A 24,722-nucleotide genomic window follows, 5' to 3' on the forward strand; every position below is an offset into this window, starting at 1 on the left:
TATGTATAAATTTATTACATATTATATATAAATGTATTATTTATATATATATATATAATGTAGCAGAAAGATCATACATATAGAGTATATACATGTATAATATATATGCATATGTATATAAATTTGGACATAGTTGTTTGCATGTTACCTTCCATGTTAGACTGAGCTTCACAGGAGCAAAAATCTATCCTTTTGCTTTTATTTGTATCTCCAGCACTTAGCAGAATGCCTAGTATATAGAAAAAATTTAACAAATACTTGTTTGCTTGGTTTTTTTAAATCACTAGTTTAGCACAGGTGATACAAACTTTATACAAATAACAAACTTCCTTAAAATTAGAATTGAACAAAGACAAGTAAGTGGCATAAGTTATTAAGAAATATTAAAACAAAGTTTAAAAATTGAAGAAATAGAAAATATTAGTTTTCCAGTAGCAAAAGAAACAAAAACCTGACAGAAAACTGGTAAAGGAAAGGGATTTATATAATTATTGGGTCATCTGAGAACTATGAGCAACCAAAAATAGTTTAGATCATATATTTCAAGAAATTATGAATGAAAACTTTCCAAATAGAATAGAACAAAGGATAAAGTAAAAATACATTGAATTTGCTTGTCAGAAGAATTCCCCTAGATAAAACTCTCAGATAAATACTCTAAAGAGTTAAAAAAAGAAAGAAAGAATTTGAGTATTGAAAAACATCATTAGGATCACAAAAAATTTACAAACTACCACTGAAAAGATGTGGAGAGAATGAAATACAGTATTACACAACATAAAAAATATAGACCTAACACCAAGGATAACTTAACTCTGCAAAATGGAATATAAACCTAGATAAGAAAAAAACAATTCTTTCAATGAAATAGAGGATTTTTCATACATCTCCTATGAAAAGACTGAAACTAAAACTAAAATTAAAAATGCAATCATAGGAATCAAATATAAAAAGGTAAATATTAGTCAATAATAAGGATGAACTTTATAAGGATGAACTATTTACATTTTAGTTGAGGAGTATACACCTGTTGAGTCTCAGGATCATAAATGGAGTCACATAAGGCAGAAGACCTAGATGTGGTTTTATCATCCTTTGATGATGGGGGAAAAGAAAATAAAGGGAGAAGAAAAGAATCCATAAGGGAAAAGGGAAGGAGGCAAGGAATATGGCAGAATTTATTATCACAAGCAATCAAAATGCACAAATAATAAGCTATACAAGCAGGAAAGAGGAAGGAGAAATAGATGTCACTAAAACCTCATTTTCATCTAGACGGGTCAAAGAAGGGTAGAAACACACACACACACACACACACACACACACACACGAGGTTTTTTATAGATGTGAATTTAACTCAATAGTAGAATAGAAAGGCATAAAGAAAATGGCCCCAGGGAGAAATTATTCATAAGAAAAACAAAGATAAGCTTGGGAAAGAAATCACTGAAAGGGATTTTAAGAGGAAATGAAAAAAAAGATTAAAATTATCTATGATAAAGAGGGTTCTAAGAGCAAAGACAAGGAAAAAGCATTAAGAGAATATGATAGAGGAAATATACAACTAATGATCATAACAGTGAATGAAAATAAGATGAACTCATCCATAAAATAGAAGAAGATAGTGGAATGGTTTAGGAAATAGAATCCAACAATTTTAATTTTTCTTGTTTTTTGTTTTTACAGAAAATACACTTGAAACATAAAGGCTCATCAGGGGTTAAGACTGGGGACTAAAGCAAAATCTATTATACCTGAGCTAAATAAAAAAAAAAAAAATAAGAGTAACAATGAAGATTTTCAGATAAGGCCACAGTAAAAATAGATGTAATTAAAAGATTAAAAAGAGGAAACTTTATTACTGAAACATATCAAAGATAATGAATCAATTTCAACACAACATATATACAATGGAAAACTTAGTATCTATATATTTATTTTGAAAAACCCACCAAATAAGTTATAGAGAGAAATAGTAAAATTATAACAATAGGGAATCTCAATATATCTTTCTCAAAGGTACATTAACCTGCAAAAATAACCAAGAAATTAAATACCTCAATATTTCTCAACAAAGTAAGGCAACTTGGTAACATTCATCATGAGGGAAGACATAATCTGTATTGTTTTAAATGCATAAAAACAGTAATAAAAATATATTAAAGCGCCAGTGAAGAAAGGTTTAAAAAGTAATTAGAGACTAAATAACTTAATACAAAAGAATTTTTGGTTCAAAAGATGAACCATAGAAAAATATATATCATTTTATTAAAGATAATGGTGACAATGAGACAACGCATCAAACTTTCTAGAGTGTAGCCAAAGCAGAACTCAAGGAGAATGTATAACTCTAAGCACTTTTATTAATAAAGGAAAGAAAGAACAGATCAACAAGTTAGAAATTCAACTTGAAAAAGCCCACTAATCATAAAGTCTGGAAAATCAACAACTGGGAAACTGGTGTACCAGGCACCAAAAAATAAATTCTGAAAATAAAAGTGGTGATGAATAAAAATTGGAGGCAAACAATCCAGTAAACTTACAGAACTAGAAACCCCTTTTATTAACAGGACAACCAATAGATAAGCTAATTTAACAAAAAGAAGAAAATCAAATTCTTCAAATTTTGGAGATTTTGTAATTTGAATTAAATGAATAATTATTCACAAATATAAAAATACCCAAAATAACAAAAGAAATAAAGAATTTAAACAACTCTTCCAGAAAGGAATTTTAAAATCTGATATAATCTGAAAATAAAAAAGGAAAAACTTAGAACTAAATGGTTTCACCAGCAAGTCATATTAGACTTTTATTGAATGAATAATTCCAATATTTAAAAAAGATATTTGCAAAATAAGAAAAAAAAGCCCTACTAATTGTTTATGGTACAAATACGATTTTGTTTTGTAAATGAGGCAGAATCAAAAAGAAAACTATAGACCCATTATCCCTAATGTATACTGATATAAAATTTTAAATAAAATATTATAAAAGAGACTACTGGGACTTATAAATATTATATCTATGAATAAGTTGAATTTATAACACAAATGCAGGACTGTTGATGTAAGCACACTATTATATTTAGATATATAAAACTGATGATATAAATAGCAAAAACATCAGATTGTCTAACCCAAAATGGGCTAGATGTAGAAAAATATTTTGACAAAGTACAACACTCATTTCTGGCTTAAAAAAAAAAAAAACTAGAAGAGTTGAATTTAATCCAACTAACATTGATTAAATATCTATGATGAGGCAAAAAGTTGTGCTAAGCCCTGGGTTAAAACAAGTCTTTTAAAATGTTTTTTGTGTTTTTATATTTTTCATGTTTTCACATTTTTGTGTTTTGTGTTTTTCTAATTCATTGGCTGAGATATTGAGGTCAGATTACATGAAATTTTTTATGGATAAGAATTGAAAAGTCTATCACTACAATGAAGGAGAAACTAAGAAGGTTGCTGTTGATTCAAAGATTTCAGTCATGTCTGTCCCTTTGTGAAGCCATTTGGGGTTTTCTTGGCAAAGATCCTGGAATGGTGTGCCATGACCTTTTTAGCTCATTTGATAGATGAAGAAATTGAAGGCTTGTCAATTCTTTTACAGGGTTAAGTTACTTACTCAGATTAATTTATACAATTAGTAAATGTCTGAAGCCAGATTGGAATTCATCAAGATGTTTTTCTGATTTTAATCCTGATGCTTTACCCACTACACCTCCTAAGAAGAGAATAGACTTAATTCCTTCTACAGCGCTGAAGAAAAAAGGAGTTGACTATAAAGAGCTTTGTAATTTCTATTTATGTTTGTTCTTTATGGTGATTTGTGGTTAAATCTTTTTAATATTTCTAGAAGAAGCATATTTTGTTATTTTCTAGAATAGATGATGTCCATATGCAATGGGGAAAAGCTGGAACCTTTCCCAGTAAGATCTGGAGTGAAGCAAGGTTGCCCACTATCACCATTATTATTCAATATTGTATTAGAAATACTAGCCTCGGCAATAAGAGCAGAGAAAGAGATTAAAGGAATTAGAGTAGGCAATGAGGAAACCAAACTATCACTCTTTGCAGATGATATGATGGTATACTTAGAGAACCCCAGAGATTCTACTAAAAAGTTATTAGAAATAATCCATAACTTTAGCAAAGTTGCAGGATACAAAATAAATCCACATGAATCTTCAGCATTTTTATACATCACCAACAAAATCCAACAACAAGAGATACAAAGAGAAATTCCATTCAAAATAACTGTTGATAGCATAAAATATTTGGGAATCTATCTACTAAAGGAAAGTTAGGAATTATATGAGCAAAATTACAAAAAACTTTCCACACAAAAAAAGTCAGATTTAAATAATTGGAAAAATATTAAGAGCTCTTGGATAGGCCGAGCAAATATAATAAAGTTGACAATACTCCCTAAACTAATCTATTTATTTAGTGCTATACCAATCAGATTCCCAAGAAAATATTTTAATGATCTAGAAAAAATAACAACAAAATTCATATGGAAGAACCAAAGGTCGAGAATCTCAAGGGAATTAATGAAAAGAAAAATCAAATGAAGGTGGCCTATCTGTACCTGATTTAAAACTATATTATAAAGCAGCAGTTACCAAAACCATTTGGTATTGGCTAAGAAATAGATTAGTTGATCAGCGGAATAGGTTTAGGTTCACAAGACAAAATAGTGAACTATAGCAATCTAGTGTTTGACAAACCCAAAGATCCTAACTTTTTGGGATAAGAATTCATTATTTGACAAAAACTGCTGGGAAAACTGGAAAGTAGTATGACAGAAATTAGGCATGGACCCACACTTAACACCATATACCAAGATAAGATCAAAATGGGTCCATGATTTAGGCATAAAGAATGAGATTATAAAATAAATTAGAAGAACATAGGATAGTTCATCTCTCAGACTTGAGAAGGAGGAAGAAATTTGTGACCAAAAATGAACTAGAAATCATTATTGATCACAAAATAGAAAATTTTGAGTATATCAAATTAAAAAGCCTTTGTACAAACAAAATTAATGCAAACAAGATTAGAAGGGAAGCAACAAACTGGGAAAACATTTTCACAGTTAAAGTTCTGATAAAGGCCTCATTTCATATAGAGAATTGACTCTAATTTATAAGAAATCAAGCCATTCTCCAATTGATAAATGGTCAAAGGATATGAACAGACAATTTTCAGATGATGAAATTGAAACTATTTCCACTCATATGAAAGAATGTTCCAAATCACTATGAAACTATTTCCACTCATATGAAAGAATGTTCCAAATCACTATTGATCAGAGAAATGCAAATTAAGACAACTCTGAGATACTACTACACACCTGTCAGATTGGCTAAGATGATAGGAAAAAATAATGATGAATGTTGGAGGGGATGCAGGAAAACTGGGACACTGATGCATTATTGGTGGAGTTGTGAATGAATCCAACCATGCTGGAGAGCAATCTGGAATTATGCCCCAAAAGTTATCAAACTGTTCATACCCTTTGATCCAGCAGTGCTACTACTGGGCTTATACCTTAAAGAGATATTAAAGAAGGGAAAGGGACCTGTATGTGCCAAAATGTTTGTGGCAGCCCTGTTTGTAGTGTCTAGAAACTGGAAAATAAATGGATGCCCATCAATTGGAGAATGGTTGGGTAAATTGTGGTATGTGAATGTTATGGAATATTATTGTTCTGTAAGAAATGACCAGCAGGATGAATACAGAGAGGATTGGCAAGACTTACATGAACTATTGCTAAGTGAAATGAGCAGAACCAGGAGATCATTATATACCTCAACAATGATACTGTATGAGGATGTATTCTGATGGAAGTGGATTTCTTCAACAAAGAGATCTAACTCAGTTTCAATTGATCAATGATGGACAGAAGCAGCTACAGCCAAAGAAAGAACAGTGGGAAATGAATGCAAACTATTTGCATTTTTGTTATTTTTACCTTCTGAATCCAATTCTTCCTATGCAACAAGAGAACTGTTCGGTTCTGCACACATATATTGTATCTAGGATATACTGTGATCTCTTTGACAAATATAGGACTGTTTGCCATCTGGGGGAGGGGGTAGAAGGAGGGAGGGAAAAAGTCGGAACAGAAGTGAGTGCAAGGGATAATGTTGTAAAAAATTACCCAGGCATGGGTTCTGTCAAAAAATAGAATAGATGATGTCTATGCTATCCCCAAAGACCAATCTGTGTTTCAGGACTTGGTTCAAAGAGAGCTGTAGTAGTATCTAGAAATGGGGGACATCAATGAGCAAAGTCCTAGAGGATTATTGATGGTAGGAAGAAGGATATTTCAAGAACATTAGTAGCCTGATGGGGAAACTGAAGTGGGTAGTCAAATATGATGATGATAATGGAAAGTTATGTCATAAGAGTATTTTATGTTCACTTCAGTTCAGAAACTGAAGATACAGTTTCTATTCTCAAAAAAATCTCATTCTAGTGGGGAGACAATATGTAAATAATAGATATGTAACAGTAGCAATCATGTAAATAATAGATACATAAAATTATATACAAATTAGATGGGAGGTAATTTCAAAACAGAATGAACTACTAGCTAAGGGGCAAAAAAAAGCTTCCTACAGAGTATGATTTGAGATGACACTTGAAGGAAGCCAGAAATCTAAGGGTAGAAATAGAAATGAGTATTTTGTGCATAGGACATGGCATTTTCTTCAGCAGGAACAGCTGGTAAGCCAGTATCTCATAGAATCTTTGAGCAGAAGGAATCAAGAGTAAGAAGATAAGAAAGGAGGGGACCAGTTTGTGAAGATTTTTAAATGCTAAAAAGATGCTATATTTCTTTTTTTTTTTTTTATTATTTAATAGCCTTTTATTTACAGGATATATACATGGGTAACTTTACAGCATTAACAATTGCCAAACCTCTTGTTCCAATTTTTCACCTCTTCCCCCCCCACCCCCTCCCCTAAATGGCAGGATGACCAGTAGATGTTAAATATATTAAAATATAACTTAGATACATAATAAGTATACATGACCAAAACATTATTTTGCTGTACAAAAAGAATCAGACTCTGAATTATTGTACAATTAGCTTGTGAAGGAAATCAAAAATGCAGGTGTGCATAAATATAGGGATTGGGAATTCAATGTAATGGTTTTTAGTCATCTCCCAGAGTTCTTTTTCTGGGTATAGCTAGTTCAGTTCATTACTGCTCCATTAGAAATGATTTGGTTGATCTCGTTGCTGAGGATGGCCTGATCCATCAGAACTAGTCATCATCTAGTATTGTTTTGATTGACAGAAACCTCAGAAATCTTATCAAACATCTTGAATTTATAGATGCAAAAACAGAAGTAAGAAAGAAAAACCACAGTAAGGGAGTTTTAAGGCTCAAACCCATGTCTCCTGCTTCTATTAATATGCTATTAAATGGTCACCTGGCTGTCAAAAAAGAAAGAGTCCACTTTTAAAGAGTAATTGATGGTATTAACATCTTCCTCCACCATTTTAATTCTACACAATTAACCAAACAATAAATAAATCCTTGATTTATAGTTTGCCAATTTCTGATGTGTAAATGATCATACAAAAAATTTAAAAAATGACTCTTGTGATTAATATGAACCGATTCCAGCACACCCCTGTCTGACTCACAACCTGGTTGCTCTTTCTCCTATAGCATTCTAGTTCCTTAGTATAAATGAAACTTTGGTCAATCAGACAAAAATGAGGTATTTATTTCTTTAATTTCATGTCTCTGTGATGGCATCATCTATGCCATGTGTTGCTCCCCATTGAGGGAAGACTTGAACAGTGGTTTAGATAGACAATGGTTAATTGGGAAGGTATAATTGACATAATAATAAGACCAAAGTCTACCATTGCTCTGAGTTAAGCCCAAGATGATGAACACAGTGAATAAATTTCATTCTTAGTACCTGGTGTGGCTAATCCCAAATTGGTAGGAGTCATAAGCATAAATGAATAAAAGAGGTAGAGATAGTGAAGAAAAGATTTCATTCTCTTGTTAGGTTCAGTAGAAGCAAAATTTATAACTTTCCAGTCACTTCAGACTTTCTTCCTGGCATTGAATTAGCACCATCAGAGCAAAATGCAATAAAGTTTATTTTTAAATATTAGTAAAATAAAGATCTTAAAGAATCCCACCTAGTATACACTGGATACAGACAATCCTAATTTAATTCTATTTAAATCACCAATTGCAAATATTATTTGATGATTCAAATCTGAAATAAAATGAATCAATCATATAAAAATAAAAAATAAAGACAATCATTTTAGACACTCTTTTGATGGTCTCAGTCTTTTTATCGTTACTCAGGTCCTCTTTTCCTTTGGAAATAAATGCCTTAGGAAACTCCTACTTGTATTATGGAACAAAGGATGGTACTTGGTAAGAAAGAAGATATTCAGGAAATCCAGGATCCCATGATGTTGGTCATTAGACAAGGGAATAAAGAAAGGCACAAGGTGTTGTAGCATAAGTTTGCAACCTTACAACCTTTTTTTTTTTTTTTTTGCTTAAAAAAGAGTGGAAAGTGGGATAATAGAAAAACCTTTGACTTTAGAGATGAAAGACTCAAAATCTCTGAGACCCAGTTTCCTCATCTTTAAAATGGGATGAAAAATGATTACTTATATAATTGGTATGGTATGGAGGAGGAGCTGATGAGTACATGGAGTATGTATGATTGATGCAATCTTCACATGGAAGACTTAGGGGATATTACTTCTGGAAAGAGAGAATACTTTGCAAAGGGAGGCCCTGCTTCCTGACTTATAGCATGCATAGAGATTTTGTGACATCTTTGGTAAAGAGATGGAGTGTAGATTGGTTGCTGAATCAGAACTGGGATTTATTCAAAAGATAGCTGTTGTTAGCTCCCAAAGATTTCATTATTATTGTCTTGCAGATGACTGAGTCATCTACATCTATAACCCCTGTCTCCTGCTGACCTCTAGTCTCATAGCACAAACTTCATACTGGATATTTTAAAATTTTTTATTTTTTTAAATTATAACTTTTTATTGACAAAACCCACGCCAGGGTAATTTTTTACAACATTATCCCTTGCACTCACTTCTGTTCTGATTTTCCCTCCCTCTATTGGTGGATTGAATAGGGTGACATATTTCCCTAAGTTTAATATGTCACAGTGTATCCTAGATACAATATATGTGTGCAGAACCGAACAGTTCTCTTGTTGCCCAGGAAGAATTGGATTCACAAGGTAAAAATAACCCGGGAAGATAAACAAAAATGCAAACAGTTTACATTCATTTCCCAGTGTTATTTCTTTGGGTGTAGCTGCTTCTGTCCATCATTGATCAATTGAAACTGAGTTAGATCTTCTCTTTGTCGAAGAAATCCACTTCCATCAGAATACATCCTCATACAGTATCGTTGTTGAAGTATATAATGATCTCCTGGTTCTGCTCATTTCACTTAGCATCAGTTCATGTAAGTCTCTCCAAGCCTCTCTGTATTCATCCTGCCGGTCATTTCTTACAGAACAATAATATTCCATAACATTCATACACCACAATTTACATTCTCCAATTGATGGGCATCCATTCATTTTCCAGTTTCTAGTCTCTACAAACAAGGCTGCCACAAACATTTTGGCACATACAGATCCCTTTCCTTTCTTTAGTATCTCTTTGGGGTATAAGCCCAGTAGTAGCACTGCTGGATCAAAGGGTATGCACAGTTTGATAACTTTGTGGGCATAATTCCAGATTGCTCTCCAGAATGGTTGGATTCATTCACAACTCCACCAACAATGCACCAGTATCCCAGTTTTCCTGCATCCCCTCCAACATTCATCATTATTTTTTCCTATCATCTTAGCCAATCTGACAGGTGTGTAGTGGTATCTCAGAGTTGTCTTAATTTGCATTTCTCTGATCAATATTGATTTGGAACACTTTCATATGAGTGGAAATAGTTTCAATTTCATCATCTGAAAATTGTCTGTTCATATCCTTTGAACATTTATCAATTGGAGAATCACACTGCATATTTTGAACTATATGTTCTGGCAATGTCAAACTCAACACATCCAAAACAGAACTCATTATCTCATCACTTCCCCTAAATGCTTTCTTGGACTAATTTTTTTTTAAATAGAGAATATTAATATTTTGTACTAACTCTTAGGTTCATTTTTTTTCTTTTCTTTGTTAAGATTCTTATAAGGTACTAATACATTGGAATTGATAGAGACAAAGGACTAGAGGCAAGAGCTCTCAGAACCAAGGAGAGATATAGGCCTCTAAGAAAACTAGCTGAGCCCTAAGTGAAGGAGATAAGATTTTGACTGAGACAATAAAGGATTTGGACTTTAACACCTGGCTGCATTTGAGGTGATTATTACACTGAACTGAAATTAAGTCTGCTCCCAGAAGCCCCCTAAGAAACCTGCTCCCAGAGAACATTATATTTTAGAGAAGAACATTACATTTCTTCATTTTCAAAAAAATATTGTAGTAAGTTTATTTATTTTTAATACACATTGCTTTATGAATCATGTTGGGAGAGAAAAATCAGAACACAAGGGAAAAAACATGGGAGAAATTTAAAAAACCAGAAAAAAAAAAGTGAATATAGCTTGTGCTGATTTATAGTCAGTTTCCTTAGTTCTCTCTCTGGATGCAAATGGCATTTCCTGTTCAAAGTCTATTGGAGTTGCTTGGGATCACTGAACTACTGAGAAGAACCAAGCCTTTCATAGTTGATATTCACTTGCTGTTATTGTGTATATAATCTCATTCTTAACCCTAATACTTTCCTCTCTCTTGCATCACATAGTCACTCATTTGCCAATCTTGCTATTTTTACTTCTACAACATCTTTCACATTGTTCTATGTGTTCATACAGCTACTGTTTGAATTCAGACTCTCATCTCTTTAGTATGGACTCTTGCAATGACTTTGTTTAGTTATTTCAGTCATGTCTGATTCTTCATGATCCCATTTGCATTTTTTCTTTGTAAGAATTATTGGAGTGGCTTGCCATTTCCTTCTCCAGCTCATTTTATAGATTAGGAAACTGAGGCAAACAGGATTAAACTTGTCCAGAGTCACACAATTAGTAAATGTCCTAGCCCAGATCTGAATGCAGAAAGATGAGTTTTCTTGACTCCAGGCCTGATGTTCTAACCACTGCCCCACTTAGCTGCTGGACCTCCTAGTAACTGAACCTAAAATTGTTTCTAGTTCAATTCTCTCTCCTATTCAATCCATCAAGTCACTCAGCTGCCAAAGTTCTTAAAGTCCAGATCTTAATACTTTACCCTTGGACTCAATAAATTCCAGTGCCATTCTTAATGCTTCTAGAAAAAAAAAAATAAATTCCTCGGTTGGTTTTAAAGCCTTTAATGACTTGGATTTACCCTACCTTCCTGGGTTTATTATTCATTGTTGCTGTTCACTTGTAAGTAGAAATCCCTTTCTGTTCCCTAGATGTCATAGAACCAGAGATAGGCAAGCTCATTGTTGTTTTGTAATTTCAGTCAAAGCCAGGTCTCTGTGACCCCATTTGGGATTTTCTTGGCAAAAATATTAGTTTGTCATTTCCTTCTTTAGCTCATTTTACAGATGAGAAACTGTGGTAAAAAGGATTAAGTGACTTTCCCAGTCATACAAATAGTAAATATCTGAGGTCAATTTTGGTCTCAGATCTTCCTGACTCTACTCCTAGCACTCTACGTACCTTGGCACTTAGATGCCCTTATTATACATTACCCACTTCCAATTTTCTATAAGTCTAGCTAAATTACCCTTCTCTCTGTTCCTTGTAATTCATTGTTTTCTGTTTCTATGCCTTTACAACAAATGACTATTACATTGTCCCCTTAATCCTACCTTGTAGATTTTTGTACTTTTAAGATATAGTTCAAGCAACTCCTTCTACTTGATGATTAATTAGTTAAGTGCCATAGTTAGAGTACAATATCTAAATCAATTATTCAATAAGCATTTACTAAGGACCTATTAGCTACTAGACGTAGGAGAGAGATACAAGGACAAAAAAGTATGCCTTTAGGGAGTTTATTGGGAAGATAACTTGAACATTAGTACGTATCCATAGAAATTTATATGTATATGAGTATGTATGTATAAGCATACACATATTTTGTCTCCCCCTGAAGAATTTAAACTCCTCTGAATAGGGATTGTTCCAGTTTTTGTTGTTTGTTTTTTACATCTCCAGTGCCAAGTAGTTTCTGACACATTGTAGTTATGTAAGAAATGTTTGTTGGTTGCTTGAATAAATCAAAACTGCTCATATCAGTTGAGGTCCTTTAAGACCCAAAGTGATTTTTAGTCAGTGACTCATGAATTCAGATAAACAAGTCCTTCCAAACCTGAGGGGAATGATTCACCAAATGAGATTTCTTTTTGCGTATCAATTTAAGGCCCCAAATAACCAGTTATAGAAAAGAATGGGAGCTGAAAGGAATATCTTTGTTTGCTTAGCTTCCAGGGAAACCTTTTTTATGAAGCTATGTATCAGGCAAGATAATTTTCTTCCCTTATTCTACACACATGCAAAAAATCAGGCAGGTAGATGAATGGCAGTCATGTAGAATGTGGGACTCGCCTTTTTCTTCTAGAAATGGCTCCATGTTATGATTAATTAACTTTTAAAATTTTGAATCCAGCCAACAAAACTCAAATACATCATACAACAAGTATTTAGTAAGGGTCTACTATGTGCTAGGTGTGAAGGAGATATAAAGACAAAAATGTATGTCCTCACAGAATTCATAAGGAGGATAACTTACATACATTAGTGAATATATACATAATATATTTTTTTAAAAATGAGGTAATTTTGAAAGAGAAAGCACGAAGTCAGGGGCAAACTGGGGAGGAGGACCTCAGGAAAGGCATTATATAGGAAGTGATTATTAAGTTGGGTGTTAAAAAACAGTTCCAAGAAGTGGATATGGACCAGTAGTGTAAAGAACACTGGACATCTCAAGCCTAAGCCTGCTCTGACACTGTCTTCCTGCAGGTGACTCTCCGGGCCTTGATTTATAAATCTGTAAAATAAGGAGTAGTTTAGCTAATCTTTTATAGTATTTCCATCTTTCTAATTCTTTTATTATGGAATTAGAATTCCCCCCATCACCAAAACAGAATATATTACGTACCAGCTCCTACCTAGAATCAGATTATGTTTGAGGAAATAGACTAAGTCTTGACATGAATTAGAGGTTCCTGGAATTACACATTTGGAACTGGAAGGGACTTTTATATAGCCTTCAAGTCTATATGGCCCAGAGCGAACAAGTACTCTCTATATATCCTTTAGATATATAGGGTTGTCATCTTTCAGTCATGTCTGACTCTTTATGACCCTGAAAGGGGTTTTCTTGATGAAGATACTGAAGTGGTTTGCCATTTCCTTCTCCAGCTCATTACAAATGAGGACGATGAGGCAAACTGAAGTGATTTGCCTGGGGTCACACAGCTACTAAATGTCTTAGTTCAGATTTGAACTCAGGAAGAAGTATCATTTTCCTCACACCAAGACGGGTCCTCTACCCATTGTACCACTCAGGTACTGCAGGTCCCAGAAAAAGTAATTGGAACATCATGCCCTCTGACTAGAAATACTAGGTCCTTTTTACTGTACTATATTGTAGTGGTCTCAGGGGTATGGGGGTAAAAATAAGAAGTCTAGTATTTTTTACAATAATCATCTTAATTATTGGGATATTGGCTTTTGCCACTTAATCCCTATGGAACTTTAGGGGGGAATCAGTTAATCCTTCTAGGTTTCAATTCCTTCATCTGTAGGTGATCTTCTAAGGCCTGTGACTCTAGGTGGATAAATATCATTCTGATGAGTAGAGAGATATTGGGCCCTGGGCTAGACAAGATGAGGTTAGAGGAAATGAAGAGAAATTTTGGAACAGGGAGATCCTAAAGTGACTAGGTCTTCAGTTTATTGACTATTGACTATAAAGAAATAAAAAGTAAGGATGTGTGTAAACTGAATTTTGTTTAAGACTTGAAATCCTATATTGCCTTTAGGATTAGATAATAGAGGATGATTAATATTTCTCACCTCACTGGGGCATCACAGCATACCCAGAGTCTCCTCACTTACTTCATATGCCCCTTTTTGAATATATACCCCCTGGGTACTAGTTCAGGCTTGATAAGCATCAAAATTTGGAGAAAGTCCCCGAGATTGGTGGGTGATACCCTTCTCCCTCCTTTTCATGTAGTCTTCCAGGCTAAACTGGAGTATTTCTCTATTGATATCAGAATAACTTTCTGGAGGAATAGAGGAGGTGGTAAAAGCCTTGGTAGAAAGGTTCCCCTTCTTTGAGAAAAAGTCTGAGGGAGGCCCTGAAAAGCTTCATATACTTAATGTTTATTCATTTCTTCTTTCCCTATTTCTTATAGATATACTTACATGTCATGGAATAAGGCCTGGATTTGGAGTCAGAGGGCTTATATTCCAATCATGTCTCTGTTCTTTCACATCTAGATGACACTGGGTAAACTCTTCTCACTTTTCTGGATCCCAGTTTCTTCTATTAAAATAAATGAAGGACCAATTTTGGTTGTAGGTCAAAGATTCTATGAATGATAACATATTTCTTTGGACTCAACTATTCTAAGACCACTTCTGAGTCTACAATAGAGATTTTTATGAGCTGAGGTCAGGCCCCTGGGATAATTTGGTTCAATACAAAATTAGCATATTTTGTCAATTGGAAAGACATCAACTAGTGGAGTTTCTTCGTTTTTTGTTTTTTTTTTTTTTTTTCTTTTTTGCTGAGGCAATTGGGGTTAAGTGATTTGCCTGAGGTCACACAGCTAGGGGTGTTAAGTATCTGAAGCCATATTTGAACTCCGGTTCTCTGACTTCAGGGCTGGTACTCTATCCACTGCTCCATTTAGCTGCTCTCCCTAGTGGAATTTCTAAGTAACACCAATGCAATGAAAAAGGTGCTTTCGTGAATCCAGGGATCAGGCTTCAGGCCCTTCTTCCAACAGTATTTATGTCACTACATGTAAGTTTCTTCTTTCTGGAACTTTTTTCAACTGGAAAATGGAGATAAGAATATGAGAATGATCTGACTCACAGAACTATTGTGAGGGAAGATGTTTGTAGACAGTTATATGATATAGAAATTAGAGCTGATTTTCATCAGGCATGGTACATCAGTGGGATAAGATGAAGACATTTTCCTGGGGTTCCTTAATCAAGATGGAACACCTTCTCCAAGGACATATGATCGTACAAGTTGAAAAAATCTCAGAGGTGATTTAGTCCACTCCTTTCATTCTATGGGGAAGGCAAACAAGGTCCAGAAAGAAAGGAAAAGACTTGACTAAGAACACACAGACATTAAGTAGCAACATAGAAATTCCAACTCATATCTTCAATTTCTGAATCCAGAATTTATTCAATATACTACAGTAAAGGCAAGTCCTTTAATACCTGCTGTGAATTGTAGGGAAAAGAAAGTTTGTATTTGTGTGTGAGGGTGAGGATGTTATTTGTTTATTTTGGATTTTCATCTGTGTGTGTTGTCAGTAACCTTTAACTGTTTACTCAGACTTCTACCAATGAGACCAGAGGGTTCAAATCCTAATCCCAGGACAAGGTTCTCCCATATTCTTGGGAAATGATTTTTCATAAGCTAAGCAAGGTTCTTATTTGCAGCTGTGCTGGTCTAGGCATTTAGGTCTAGGCATAACGTGGTGTTTCCATGGACAGATTTGATGTGACCAGCACAGTGGGAGATGTGGAGGCTCAGAACACGAAGCTGAAAAATTCTCTGCCATTCAGTCTTGGAAGATTTCACATTTCTGAAGATTATGGCTTTCTCCTTCCAGATCCCCTGGTAAGGATGCTTGTTTCTAATCACAGTTTGCTTTCTATAGCATAACCCCACTCACCAATAACTCTATGAGAGGAAGAGAAGGCAAGTATTCTTATCTTCATTGAACAGATAAATACACTGTGGCAACTTGTAGTGACTTGTCAGATATTCCTCAACTAGGCAGTGTCAGAGATGATATTTGAACTCTCATGGTAGTGTGCACTGTACCACAAAGATAGATGAGGAAGAAGATAAAAACTGTGACTCGAGATTCTAGGGTTCATGCTTTGCCTGTTTTGAACAAACTTTTAAAGTCTTGCTTAAATAATTATCAATTAGAATCACTGAATTTTAGACCTAGGAGGGAGAAGATAGTAGAATATAACAGAAAGAACTCTAGCAGCTTGGGTTAAGAATCTCAAATTCTAGTCTCAGTTCAACCATAATTCACTGTGTGATCTATGACGAGTTATTTCCTCTCTTCATCCAACGAAGATGGAAACAATGGTTATCATCCTTTTAGAATATGAAGCTTCCTTTTTAATTGCCAATTTTTGAGGAACCTAATTTATTAAATATGCTGTTAGTATTCAGTAATGACAGAACGCTGTTATGAGTTTCTGAGTAAGATACATTTATATTTTATTCTTCAATCTTATTGGCACACTTCAAAACTTTTAGTAGCAAGATGTATGAGAAAAATCTTTTTTAGGTGACAGAAGGCATACTTGTATATTTATTTTAAAAAGTTGATGTAGTTGCTAAATGACAGTGATGAGGTCCAACAAGACATGACAAAGTATAACAAGTCACAAAGATGGGGAGTCATCCAGAATGAATTCACAGGACCTGAAATTAGAAAGATCTGGATTATAATGTTATCTTGAATACTTATAAGCTGCATGACTATGAACAAATCACTAAAGCTGGAGGATCCAGTTGTCTCAAATGTAAAATGTAGATGATAAAAATAAAAGCATCTTAAATCTCAAATAAGAGAATGTCTGTAAAGTACCTTGCAGATCTTCAATAGAAATAATAACCCTTACTTTTTACCATTTTTGGTGCTGTAGCTGCTACTGTGACCTTGATGAATAATTAACAAGGAAACTCTTGAACATAAGGGTTGATAGACCCTTTGCAGTAATTGCGCAGTCTTATCGGGGTCAAGAGCCTCAAAGAGAGAAATCAGTACTCTAGAGTAAAGCTTCTTAAACTGTGGGTCATGACTCCATATGAGGTTGCATAATTGAACTTGGGAGTCATGAAAAATTTGGCAATAGTAAAAGGTATTAAATATTTCACCAAGATTTAATTCTTTATATAAAAATAAACAAGCACATTGATCTTAGTATGACAATTTGCTTTCATCTTTAATAAATGGTAAAATTATGTGTATGACAAAGAATTGTTTTAAAATAAATTTCTTTATTATTTATTTTCAGTAAGTATTTGATTTATATACCTTTCATATACCTACATACCTGGAGTTGTGTAAAAATTTCTTGAGTGAAAAACAGTCATGAGTGGGAAAAAAATTAAGAAATCCTGCTCTGTATATCCAGGTTAGCTTAATAGATCTAGTCTAAAATATTAGTGGAGATGATAAAGTGATAAAACAACATGTTATTGTTAAAGAGAAGATTCTGTAGTAGATAGAGAGCTCAAAATACATTTTAGGTTAATCAAAGGGCAATGAATTATCATTTCACTTGTCCGAATGGAGATGTCAAAAAGTTTACTGAGGACAATATATGAACCAACCTGTATTTTAAAATCAGGCACAGATTATTTATCTCTTGTCTTATAAATAAAAAACTATGTTATTGAATAGATGCTGACCATTTTTTTTTGTACTCACACTCATATTTACCCTTCCATGCTCTGGGAAGAGAAGGAATACAAATCTACTGGAAAACCCTTTGGGGTTCTCAGAACCAAAGGACCAAGGGTTCAACTCTTTTTTTTTTTTTTTTTAAGCTTACTAACTGAATAATCTTGGACAATTTCTGTGAACCTTCACTTTTTCATCTATAAAGTGAGGAGGTTAAACTCATAGGTTCTTAACTTATGGTCTATGAACTTAAATTCAACACAATTGGTTTCCTTTGTAATAATGCATATTATGTGCATTTAAAAACATATCTCTGAGATGGACATTACTATACTTCACTAGACTGACTGCCAGAATGGTCCTTATATAAAAAAAATTAAGAACCTCTTGATCAAATGATTTCTAAAGTTCCTTTTAGTTCCATTTTCAGTCATTCCAATATTGTCTGACACATTGTGGTTTCATTTGGGATTTTCTTGACAAAGGTATTGGAATAGTTTGATATTTCCTTCTCTGACCCATTTTATATATGAGGCATATATAAACTGAGAAAACTGAGGCAAACAGGATTAAATGATTTTCCCAGGGCCACACAGCAAGTGTCTGAAACTGGATTTGAACTCAGGGAGGTGAATCTTCCTGACTCTTGGGCTAATGTTCTATTTATTATTCAGCTCTATATCATTGATATAAGATGCTTTTCACAACTCACTGTGGCTGAAAAGATAAAATCATCCCTTGGTGATCGATCTTTTGATGATGAGTGTTTTCTAATTTATTTGGATTGATTCTTGAAGGAAAGATACATGGGCTAATATCATATAGAGGCTATATTGGCTGAAATTTCACTTTAAAGATAATTTTCTAGGGTGAATTCAGTATTGTTAAAAAGAATATTTATTTTGGACTCAAAGCACTTGAATTTTAGTTTGTTTTGCTTTATCACCTTAGGAAAATCTGTTGCACTTCCATTTCTTTTATAAATGGGATATTAATATCAACCTTATCTACCTCAACGAGTTGTTGTACATTTGTAAATACCGTGTACTATATAAATGTAAGGGTTATTAACATGGGTATGCTAGTCAATGCTTGAGGAAAGAAGCAGAAAGAAAACAAGCATTTAGTAAGTACCTATTATGTACCAGGAATTGTGCAAGGTACTTCACAAATACTATCTCATTTTATCTACATAGAAATCCTGGAAGGTAGATGCTATTATTATTCCTATTCAACAGTTGAGGAAATTGAATCAATCAGTGGTTCTGACTTGGATTGAAACACATAGCTGGGGAGGTAGGGGAGAGAGGGAATTAATACCTGAATTGAAAAAACCTGAAAAAAAAGGTGAATATGACAAGGTCAAAGGAGAGAGCCAAACTATGAAATACTTTACAAACCATTTTTAATTTGAGGGAGTGATAGGGAAGAGGAAGACAGAATCATATTTATGGATTTTACATCTGAGATCTTCCTTGATAAACAAAGCAAAAAATCAGATTGACTATCCTTCCAATAAATGCAAATTCTTTGAGGGCAATAACTTTTTGTTTTTTTTTTCCTTGTGTCCTCAGTACCCAGGGAAATAAAGTGGCACAGTAGAGAGAATGCCACAGTGCCTGGAATCCAAATCTAGCCTTAGACACTTGCTAGTTGTGTGATCCTGGGCAAGTCACTTAAACCTGTTTGCCTCAGGTGCTCACCTGTAAAATGAATGGAGAAGGAAATGGCAAATGACTCCAGTATTCTTGCCTTGAAAACCCCAAATGGGATCATGAAGGGTCAGACAATTGAAAAACAAAATCCCCATGCCTTAGCACAATGCCTGGTATAGTATAGGTGCTTAATAATGCTTCTTGGATTGGATTAGCTTGGGAAGGCTGAGTGCATTACAGCACTGGGAGATGGAAGTCCAAGTTAAGATGGGAGAAAAAAAAATTCCAAGGGGAGATTTCAGAGGGAACAGGATGAAACCACTTTCAAGAGAGTCTTGATATAATTGTCTGGCAATGCAAGGAGCAGCAGCGATGGAATTTTAATTTCTTTTTCTCTTTCTGAATAGGGGAACTCAGACGAGGAAGTGGTCATAGTTATTTCACTTGCTTATGACCTTTCCGAAAGAGACCACAAGTTTCTACTATCTTCTTGTGGTTTTGGACAACACAGCTCCTTAGAAAACTACCTTATTAATTCATTTACTTAAATTTTTAAAAAATATGCAGGATATCTCAAAACCTTAGTCCAGTTTAAAGCTTAAAACTTTTGGGACATCTTATATACAGAAATCATTCTAATTTCAACAGATAAAAAGCAGAGAAACAGACTACTTGACGAAAATCTTGTTTCACTGTTTCTCCTCCCTCTGGTTGGCTAGAAAAATAGTAAATAATTTTTATCTAAGAACATTTGAGTAACTGACCACCATCTATTTCCTCAATTTATTTAAATTACCTCTTCTGGGAATAGGCAAAAGATAGAGAATAGAAACTTAATTCTGTTGGCCAATAGCCAGGGCCACTCTGGCAAGCATTTGTTTGCTTTAAAGCATTTGTCAGTGGGGAATAGGATATGGAGTTTTCCTTGGGCTCTGCAGGCAGGCAGAAATTCTTTCAAGAAAGTACTAGCTTTTACACCATTTTGTTGTTCTGTTCTGTTTTGTTTTTTATTTTTGTAGTAAATAATTTCTTTACTGGGCTTAATAATAATTTCATATTTTAAAAGATAGTCAAAACGCTATGAAAACTCTCTACAGCTTGGTGGTTTGGTAAATAACAATAGTAAACTTGGATTCAAGAATATTTAAGTTCAAATCTTGCCTAACATACTGAAATAGTGACCCTGATTATACAAGATTATTTGGAGAAGTAAACTGCTCCAAGATCTTTGCCAAGAAAACCCTCAAATGGGATCTGAAGAGATTCTCTCTTTCTCTCTCTCGCTCTCTCTCTCATTCATTTATTTTCAGTCTTTTCCTTTCTACTGGCTGCTTCCCTATTGTCTATAAACATTACTATGTCTCCTTAATCCTCAAAAATAAACAAAACAACAAAAACAACAACAAAACCTCACTTGATCCTTCTATACCATTTAATTATATACTATCTTTTGTAACCAAACTATTTGTTCATCTATAATAGCTACTTCTACTTCCTTTCTTCTCATTTTCTGTTTAACTTTCAACTATATGGCTTTTCATCTCATCCCTAAAATTACTCTCTCCAAAGTTTCCAATGTTTTCTTAACTGCCAAATCTAATAGTTTTTTTTCTGAATCCTTCTTTGTAATGTTCGGGCTAGCTTTCTGGAGGATCTCTGGTCAAGCCTCGGTCTTAGGAGAGTCACCACAAGGATGGTCAGGATAAGTCTAGAGTCTTGAGTCTTGACTCTGAGCTTGAGCTTGAGCACACACTCACTCATTCATTCTCACTCCCTGTCTTCAGTCCTCTCAGCCCTTAAATACCTTTACATTATTACATGTAATTACCATTACATCACCATAGCACAGTGAGCATGTGCCAACTGTAAAACCATTATTTCATACGAAGTACTAAATATATGTGAATTAGAGAACCATTATTTCATCAATCACACTGAGTAAACATCCTGTTGTAAGTATTTTTGCTTCAAGTATACTTTTCTCAGAGTTCCCCAATGTCTGTGGTCCTCTACACTTTTTGACCTCTCAGCAGCCTTTGACAGTTAGTCACCCTCTTATTCTTGATATTCTCTTTTCTCTAGCTTTTTTTCTCTCCTGATTCTCCTTCTACCTGTCAAACCCCTCCTCACTTTCTGCTGGATTTTTATCTACATCAAGCTCACAGTGGGGTCAGTGTTCCCAAGACTTGTCATAGAGCACCCTCTTCTTCCTTGATACTATTTCACTTGGTGATTTCATCAGTTCCTATTGATTGAATTATTATCTTTACACTGATGATTATTATATTTACTTCTAGCCTTAATCTTTTATCTTCCAGATGATGATTATTATATTTGCTTCTAGCCTTAATCTCTTATCTTCCAGCTTTATATCTTTAATTACTTATTGGACATTTCAAAATGGGTATCATTGAGACTTCTTAAATTCAACATGTCCAAAAGGGAACTCATTATCCCCCTTCTAAGTCTTCCCATTTCTTTATTTTCCTAATTATGAGAGTGTACCATGAACTTCCCAGCTACTCAGACTAATAACTTAGGGTGTCATTCTTAATTCCTCATTTTCACTTATATTTTCTATCAAATTTATTGTAAAGGCCTGTCAGTTCTACCTCCATAACATCTCTTGGATATGGCATCCTTCTCTCCTCTTACACTGTTGAGAAATCTCAACTGAGCCCTCTACTTTGAGACATTCCAAATCTCCTTATTTCTTATCTGCCTGCTCTAGTTTGGGACTTCTCTTATTTCACCATTCTTGAATACCTTCCTCAATCCCTTCCTTCTAGTTAATGTCTCCCCCATCATTGTCTAAGTTTCTTGTAGACAGGGATTGTTTTTTCTTAAAAAAAAAATTAATTTATATTCCCAGAACTTAGCAGTATTTGGCCCAAAGTAGATTCTTTTTTTTTTCTACTGAGGCAATTGGGGTTAAGTGACTTGCCCAGGGTCACACAGCTAGGAAATGTTAACTGTCTGAGGTCATATTTGAACTCAGGTCCTCCTGACTTTAGGGTTGGTGCTCTATCCACTGCATCACTTAGCTGCCCCACAAAGTAGAATCTTAATAAATGTTTACTGCCTGCCTGCCTGCCTGCCTGCCACCATTCTGATGCAGAATCTCATCTATACCTAGCTTATTGCAATAGTCTTTTGATTGGTCTCTCTACCTCATCTCTCCTCACTGGTCTATTCTCCAGTGAGCTGTCAAATTGATATTCATAAAGTGCAGGTTTGACTCTATTACCATACCCTCCCCAACTCAATAAATTCCAATGACCTCCCATAAAAAGGATCAAATTTTAAAATTATTTGGCATTCCAAGCCCTTCATAACCACTACCCTTCCCCATAGCCTCTCTAGTCATTTTACATCTTATTCCTCATTCTCCCCAATTTATGTTTTGTAATCTAGTGTAGCCGATTTCCTTATGGTTCCTCACACAAGACACCCTATCTCCCATACCCATCAGATCTCACCTATGCCTATAATTCTCTCTCTTGGCTTAAAATTTCACCTTCTGCAGGAAATGCTTCCTTATCCCTCTAATTCTTTTATCTTTCTTCTGTTCATTATCTCTATTCTATTAATTATCCTTGTTTTATTTTTTTTTGTAAGGAGAAGGATCTTTGAACAGAAAAAGACAAAAATGGTCGAGAGGGAATTGATACCCAAGATAAACAGGGAGATTTCCTGAGCTCCTGGTAGTGAATTAATTTCACTGATGGCATTCTAAATGCTGCTTCTCATGTAATTTTTCTTTGTTAAAATGGGGAAGGGTATATACATACTCATCATTTGACTCTCCATTTACTTTTGTATAACACAGAAAACAGAAGAGGTACCATGATGATAGGGGAACCCTGAAATTGTCCTCCTTGAAACTGCCCTTCTTGGCCTTTGGGATGAGCCCTGAAACTCTCTTGACAGGGACCCACCATTCCAGGCAGTTAAGTGGTTTCATTAAGATTAGCCCAGGGCCACTCCCTACTTAGCTCAAACTTAAGTGGTCTCATTTAGCTGGAGATCTAGATTTGATATTTCTATTGACCTCTATTGAACTGAAAATTGGCTCAGGACCACTCCCAGTAAGTGGTCTCATTTAATCAGAAATCTAGGCCTGGGGGCAATGACAACATGGAAGTAATCTCATTAAAATTTTCCTATTTAAAGGGCTATTTAGGGGCTCATCTCTTTGCAGAGGCCCAAAAGGAGGACTGTTCCTAGTTAAGGAACCTCTCTTTCTCCTTGGCATAGCTGCCTGCCAGGACCCTGCCTGTTGTGAAGAGACTCCCTCTTCTCAGTGTTAACACCCCTCTTTATCTCTCTACCAGGATTTCTCTACACCCTTATTTATCTCTCTGCCAGTACCTTGTCACTTGGAAGTCAGTCTTCCTAGCAAAAGCTGACTTTTTAGTGCAATAAACTTTTTGCCAGTCTAACTTTTCAGGTTCATGAATTCTTTCACATTGGACCTGCACCAACCAGAAGGGGTTCCCAACACTCTGCATCACCACAAACCTCATCACTCATGCTTCCCCCACATCCCACCCTATACTGATTGCCTCTGCTTCATGAGTGGCACATTTGAGAGCTTTCTGAGCCTGGTTCTATTAGCAAGTCACCTCCCATCTATTAGGGTTAATTTTCCCTTGAATTCCTCCCTGCTCCAGCTCATGTTTCTCTGTCTCTTTTTTAGCCCCATTCTTATTAAGCAATAAATGAGGGGAAATTCCTTTAACAAATAAGCATAATCAAAACAAATTAACACAGTGACCATGCCTTACACCAGTAATATTTTTATTGCACTCACATACTCACAATTTGTTCCGTATTTGTCTAAGACACAATCTAAGACTCCACCCCTTACATTTTAATTCATTTTTTTTTATCCAGTTGTATTTACCTGCTATAACACACCCAAAATATTTCTCTTGTTTACTGATTGAGTTTGATGTATTTCTATAGCAGATTATCTATGTGTTTCAGATAAGGAAGAAGTTATCTTTTTTGGTTTCACATAAGAGTAAAGTTGCTCTCTCCCTCTACTTTTTCATACATCATTATATTTTCTTCCCAAATCCATTTCAGATAAATAGCAAGTTTCCTACCATCCTTCCTCCTTTTTCTCCCTTTTTTCCCTACCTCTTAAAACCATAAGAACAGAAAAATCCCATCTCAAGATCCCTACTCTTCTTATTTCTTAATGTCCTTTGAAGATAAAGTTCTAAAGAGACTCTTGTTTTTTCTCCCTTATTACAATGCTAACACTACATCATTGTGTAGTTGATTTTTTCTCCTTTGAATATCTGGTTGTAGGTAGGCAGGGAATAAGCATTTAT

General features: G+C 34.6%; 1 protein-coding gene across 1 annotated transcript in view; it reads left to right on the forward strand.

Annotated features, from left to right (window-relative positions):
• The first annotated feature begins 15,643 nt into the window (after positions 1–15,643).
• Positions 15,644–24,722, forward strand: part of IDO2 (indoleamine 2,3-dioxygenase 2) — a 77,101-nt gene continuing 68,022 nt past the window's right edge. The window contains exon 1 of the mRNA XM_012539988.3: positions 15,644–15,912. Coding sequence (XP_012395442.2) covers positions 15,778–15,912 — 135 coding nt within the window. The 5' untranslated portion in view covers positions 15,644–15,777. The remainder of the gene's footprint in view (positions 15,913–24,722) is intronic.

Source organism: Sarcophilus harrisii, chromosome 2 (assembly GCF_902635505.1).
Source record: "Sarcophilus harrisii chromosome 2, mSarHar1.11, whole genome shotgun sequence".
NCBI classification, from domain to species: domain Eukaryota; kingdom Metazoa; phylum Chordata; class Mammalia; order Dasyuromorphia; family Dasyuridae; genus Sarcophilus; species Sarcophilus harrisii.